Genomic DNA, 6,193 nt, shown 5'->3' with positions numbered 1-6,193 from the left:
GGTGATGGTGATGATGATGATGATGGTGATGATGATGGTGGTGATGATGGTGGTGATGGTGATGATGGTGGTGATGGTGATGATGGTGGTGATGATGGTGGTGATGGTGATGATGGTGGTGATGGTGATGATGATGATGATGGTGGTGATGTGAATATGTCCTTGGAAGCATATAGTTTTAATCCAAATCAAGTAAATGATCCAACATCTGATCCAGCAAAATTCAAGAAAAAACATTGAAGTTTCAGGAAGTTCAGGAGACATTTTGGTTCCATTTGGACATTTTCAGATTTATCAGATTTTATTCATTTCTCTTTTTCCCACTTATATCTGGACATAACTTCTTACTCCATTGAATATTTGTTTTTGTAATGAAATAAGAGATAAAATCCTCCACACTGCTGTGGATCTGTAGCGTCGTTTCAAAGTTTTCAGGAGACAAAAATACTAAAAACTGTCATGAATCACACCAGTGTGACAGAGACAATGGGAGCACTGGGAGCAGCGATCGTCTCCTGCATTGATTTGTTTACAAATGATTAGGAAACAAAACCAAGTGAAAAAAGCAAAATCAGGTTTTGGTCCAGACCAAACATAGAAAATTATTCCCTGGAGCAAAAACATCAGGAAATGATCTTTATACGATTCAGATGATCGTGTAAAGATCATCCAGATCGAATAAAGATCATCCAGATCGTATAAAGATCATCCAGATCGCGTAAAGATCATCCAGATCGTGTAAAGATCAGTTTTTGCTTCATCAGTCTCTCGTTTCATCCTCAGTTATGATTCCAACCTGGACGACAGCAGAGACAACAAGAAGAACCGTTTTGCGAACACCATGGTGTTCATGGAGGAGTACCTCAACAACGTCCTGAACGATGAGCTTCCGTTCCACGACGAGGAAAAAAACAAACTCACATACGAGGTATTTCTGTCCTCTTCCCGTTGCTACGGCGATCAGAATCCATCCGGCCGCTCTCTTCACCCGCTCTGTCTTCCCTCTTCATGCAGGTGGTGAGTTTAGCCAGACATTTGATCTACTTTGGTTTCTACAGTTTCTTTGAGCTGCTCAGACTCACCAGGACTCTGCTGGGCATCATCGACTGCAAACCGAACCTTCTACACGCCAGCATCTCGATTCAGGAGGAAAGCTCAGGTACGACCCCGTTAGAGGACAAGTGGAGCCGTTAGAGGACAGGTGGAGCCGTTATAGGACAGACGGACCCGTTAGAGGACAGACGGACCTGTTAGAGGACAGGTGGAGCCGTTAGAGGACAGGTGGAGCCGTTAAAGGACAGACGGACCCGTTAGAGGACAGCTGGAGCCGTTAGAGGACAGGTGGAGCCGTTAGAGGACAGGTGGAGCCGTTAGAGGACAGACGGACCCGTTAAAGGACAGACAGACCCGTTAAAGGACAGACGGACCTGTTAGAGGACAAACGGACCCGTTAGAGGACAGCTGGACCCGTTAGAGGACAGACGGATCCGTTAGAGGACAGATGGACTCTGTCCGCCTTATGGAAGCTGAAACTTCTACCGGGGTTTAAAGAGATAGTCTGGATTTTTTAAATTATGGTTCTGGGAATGTTTTGTACCTGAAGTCCACCTGGCTAACCTTTAGCCTGCCAAGCGTTAGCATTCCTTTGCGTTTCTACAAACTCGCAGCATTGTGGCGTCTGTAGACCTCAGCTAAAGGAAGTGTTGCTGTCAGCACCTGAGCAGAACTCCAGGCCGGTGCATCAGAGCTGACTGTGGTTTGTGAGCACAGGGAGGAACGTCAGGCGCACCATCCATGGGATGGGCCAGATGATGACCACCATGGTCCTCAACCGGAGGCAGTCCACGTTCAGTGGCGCCGGGCCGAGGGGGCCCGGGTTTGTGATGGAGGCACAGAGAGGCAGCAAAGATTCCATCGACAACCTGGATCTGACGGTGATGGACACCAAGCTGAAGATCCTGGAGATTTTACAGGTCAGGAAAGTATTTATTTAAATGCAGTTCAGTTCACTAATGATGAGCAGCGCTAACAATCTGTACCAACACAATGATTAGTTAAAGCTAATGCTAAACATCAGCCATGTTAATGCTCACCGATGACACGTGCTATGATGTAGAATATCGCCCTCTACAGGATAAACATGTCATTAGACTTCTACTTGTTTGATTTGTGCTTCAGGAAGTGAACAAACTTTTCACTCACATTTATAGTTGTTGAGTTTTGCTCATTTGTTTGCTGCTTTAGCCAAAGTGACGGAAAGCACATGACGCGTCAGTGTAGCAATTAGTTATATCTTGTATATATGCAAGTCATGAATATAGTTACACTTTTTAACTTGTAAATTTTATTTTATATTTTTACATTCAAAAGTCTCAAGCTGGAACCTTTGTATTTGTGCGTTTCTGGTACCCCGGTAAATCTGACGCACAAGCTACATCCGCTAACAGCGGCGATGGAAGCGGCTCCTCTGGTCCCACTGGGTTTTAATTTCTGCGTCTAAACTATCTGATGCTGGAAAAGACTGTTGTTGTGTTCAAGTTGTGGTAAAAGGAGTTAGCCTGTTAGCAAGGCCATGCTAGCCTAAAATAGCATCTCAATGCTAAACATGTAGCAGCTAATGCTAATGTCACATTTCTACAGTTCTTAAGAATCTCCTTGAACGATCAGAGAAACTCTGGAAAGAAGAACTTTCCTCCAATCTGATGATTGAAAAACCTGAAGATTAAACTGTAAATTTGCTGTTGAGCTCTGATGTTTGTTTATTCAACAATTTAGCGGCAAAAAGCAGTTTTGATTTGAAAACGTTGCTTATTTTGTTGATATATAGTTTTAGATTAAAATGTTATTAATTAATTACAAACATTGGCTAAGTATTTTAGTGATATTATTGGTATCTGTAACTCCAAACGTGACGCTGTCGCCCTCCTCAGTTCATCCTGAACGTTCGGCTGGACTACCGTCTGTCCTTCCTGCTCTCCGTCTTCAAAAAGGAGTTTCTGGACGTTTATCCCATGGCTGAAGCTGACGCCACCACCAACGTGGAACAAGCAGGTGAGAGTTTGAAACACTTTGTTAAAATGTTTGAGGTTTTCCGTCTTTTCTGAGTGTTGACGGCTTCTCCTCCTTCAGCCGCAGTCAACCTGCAGCAGATCGGCGACCAGGCGGAGGCCATGTTTGGAGTCGGGTATGTGTGGTCGGCCATGTTGGCCTGCTGCTTCCTGAGGGCTGCAGGCTGAGGAGTTGTGTCTGTGCAGGAAGATGAACAGCGTCCTGGAAGTGGACGACGAAGGAGGCCGGATGTTCCTGCGGGTGCTGATCCATCTGACGATGCACAACTACGCCCCTCTGGTGTCCGGAGCGCTGCAGCTGCTCTTCAGGCACTTCAGCCAGAGGCAGGAAGTGCTGCACACCTTCAAACAGGTGAGAGCAGGAAAACATGCTGCTGACCAACCAACGGGTTTCTGCTGACTCAAGGATTAAATCTAGACTAAATCTGGATTACATCTGGATTAAACATGGACTAAATCTGGATTAAATCTGGATTAAATCTAAACTAAATCTGGATTACATCTGGATTACATCTGGATTAAACATGGACTAAATCTGGATTAAATCTGGACTAAATCTGGATTAAATCTAAACTAAATCTGGATTAAATCTAAACTAAATCTGGATTAAATCTGGATTAAATCTAAACTAAATCTGGATTAAATATGGACTGAATCTGGATTACATCTGGATTACATCTGCATTAAATATGGACTAAATCTGGATTAAATCTAAGCTAAATCTGGATTAAATCTAAACTAAATCTGGATTAAATCTGAACTAAATCTGGATTAAATCTGAATTAAATTAGCATTCTGAGGTGGAAAGAGAACAAAACATATTTTTTTTACTCATCAGATATGATTTTAAGTGTAAAATATTTTACCCAAGTTGCAGTAAACCTTCAGATTTTTTAAAACGTATAAACTACAGACACACAAGTAATTTATTTTTCACCTCTGATTATTGCAGCGTAACATCAGCTGAACGAAAATCATTAAATATGCTCCTGAAATCTTTAAATAGGAACATTTTGAGTAAGTTTTCAACATGTTGTATGAATTTCAATTAATTGTTTGAACCGAGCTGAAAATACTCTTTTCAATTTTCAGCTTCTCTAAAGATTAAAAAAACCTCAGATTTAAATAAATAAGATTCAAAAGGAAAATTACAAACTTATAAAAATAGTTTTTTGTTGTTTGTCTCAAACAGGAACATGTTTATTTCATAAAACCATTTTCCACCAAGAAATAGAAAATAAAAGCCCAACAGAAAGTCATAATTTAGAGTTTGAGTTGTAGTTATGAGATATAAAATCATGATTATCAGACACTGGATCAAACCTCTTTAGAGAAACAATGTGAATTTATATCTGATAATTATGACTTTTATTCTTATAATTATAATTTAACACTCAGTTCTGACTTCCTGTTGGCCTTTCAGTCTGTTGCTGCTGCGACCTCTGGTTGAACCGTGGAGCTTGTTCGTGTTTCCAGGTGCAGCTGCTGATCTCAACGCTGGACGTGGAAAACTACAAGCTGATTAAAGCCGACCTGGATCGCCTCCGCACGCTGGTGGAGAAGTCGGAGCTGTGGGTGGAGAAGAAGAGCTCGGGTGGAGGAGACGGGAAGAAAGACAAGAAAGAGAAGGTGGAGGTGAGGAACGACACATTTACATTTTGTTCACATCAGAGGGAAAATTTTCTTCATTTAAATTAAAATCTGGTTTATGTTGAACGATATTAATGACCCGCAGCTGCAAACTGCTCTGCAAAACAGTCTGACTCAGAAAGAACCTGGGCTTCTTGCTTCTCTAAAACGTCAAAGGAAATAAGAACGACCATCATCAGCTTTAATAAAACATCTAACATGAACCTCTGACAGCCGCTCATGGCGCTGCAGGCAGACCGAAGCCTTCCTCCTTCAGCCTGCTGCTGAAATGAAACTGACATTTCAGCTGAAACTTTTAAAACAAAGTGTTTGGATGTTACAGAAACACAAAAACACATAAATAAAAGGTGGAATTATTTGCATCATTTCTTGGGGAAAATCTGGATTTTTACTTTTGTTTGATGAAAAATAAACCACAGATATTTATAATATAATATTATACAACATTACCAGAGGAATGTGGTAAAATTCAGAGAAGTCGTTTTAAAGTCCTGCTGACCCTTAGATGACGAGGAAGAATTTTCTTATTTGTAAAACTTCACAAGATGCTCAAAGTTCCTCATTTGAAGTTTAAATCGTTTTTCATGTTGGAATAAAAAATATGAATCCATTCTCCTAATATGATGATTTTATTCTCATTTCATTACAGTTTCATTCTTAGCCCAACTTTAATCTCTCATTATTTTAATCATTTTTATGACTTTACTGTTTTATTTTAATTCTTTGTACATCTATTATGATTTTATTCTGTTTTTATAACTATTCTAGTTTTTTTACAACTTTAATCTTGTGTTTTTTCAAACCTATCCTCATATTTTCATAAGTTTAGCCTCATATTATGACTTTATTCTCATATTTTTATGACTTCACTCTTATTTTAATACTTTATTAATGTTTCGACTTTATTCTCATATTTTTACATTCGTTTGCATTCTGTCTTTATTCTTGTATTTTTACAACTTAATTGTCATAATTAATTGTTTTTTGCCTGCCTCTGATTCTCTGATGAATCTGACCAACCAGGTCAGCCTGAGGGTTTCAGGGTTTCAGGGTTTCTGGGTTTCAGGGTTTCTGGGTTTCAGGGTTTCAGGGTTTCTGGGTTTCAGGGTTTCTGGGTTTCAGGGTTTCTGAGTTTCTGGGTTTCAGGGTTTCAGGGTTTCTGAGTTTCAGGGTTCTGGGTTTCTGAGTTTCAGGGTTTCTGGGTTTCAGGGTTTCTGAGTTTCAGGGTTTCTGAGTTTCAGGGTTTCTGGGTTTCTTGGTTTCTGAGTTTCAGGGTTTCTGGGTTTCAGGGTTTCTGAGTTTCAGGGTTTCTGAGTTTCAGGGTTTCTGGGTTTCTTGGTTTCTGGGTTTCTGGGTTTCAGGGTTTCTGGGTTTCAGGGTTTCTGGGTTTCAGGGTTTCTGAGTTTCTGGGTTTCAGGGTTTCTGGGTTTCAGGGTTTCTGAGTTTCTGGGTTTCAGGGTTTCTGGGTTTCAGGG

The 6,193-nt window shown here is 40.7% G+C and overlaps 1 protein-coding gene across 1 annotated transcript in view; it reads left to right on the top strand.

Moving 5' to 3' along the window:
* The window catches only part of itpr3 (inositol 1,4,5-trisphosphate receptor, type 3), a 75,821-nt gene that overhangs the window by 40,838 nt on the left and 28,790 nt on the right, over positions 1-6,193 (top strand). Inside the window, exons 21-27 of the mRNA XM_015045729.1 lie at positions 784-928; positions 1,015-1,159; positions 1,771-1,973; positions 2,931-3,051; positions 3,130-3,184; positions 3,255-3,420; positions 4,545-4,703. Coding sequence (XP_014901215.1) covers positions 784-928; positions 1,015-1,159; positions 1,771-1,973; positions 2,931-3,051; positions 3,130-3,184; positions 3,255-3,420; positions 4,545-4,703 — 994 coding nt within the window. The remainder of the gene's footprint in view (positions 1-783; positions 929-1,014; positions 1,160-1,770; positions 1,974-2,930; positions 3,052-3,129; positions 3,185-3,254; positions 3,421-4,544; positions 4,704-6,193) is intronic.

This window comes from Poecilia latipinna, unplaced genomic scaffold (assembly GCF_001443285.1).
Source record: "Poecilia latipinna isolate Pla-1442-1.1 unplaced genomic scaffold, P_latipinna-1.0 Scaffold741, whole genome shotgun sequence".
Taxonomy (NCBI): Eukaryota; Metazoa; Chordata; class Actinopteri; order Cyprinodontiformes; family Poeciliidae; genus Poecilia; species Poecilia latipinna.
Note: the sequence above shows the minus strand (reverse complement) of the source record. Positions and strands in the feature narration are given on the sequence as shown.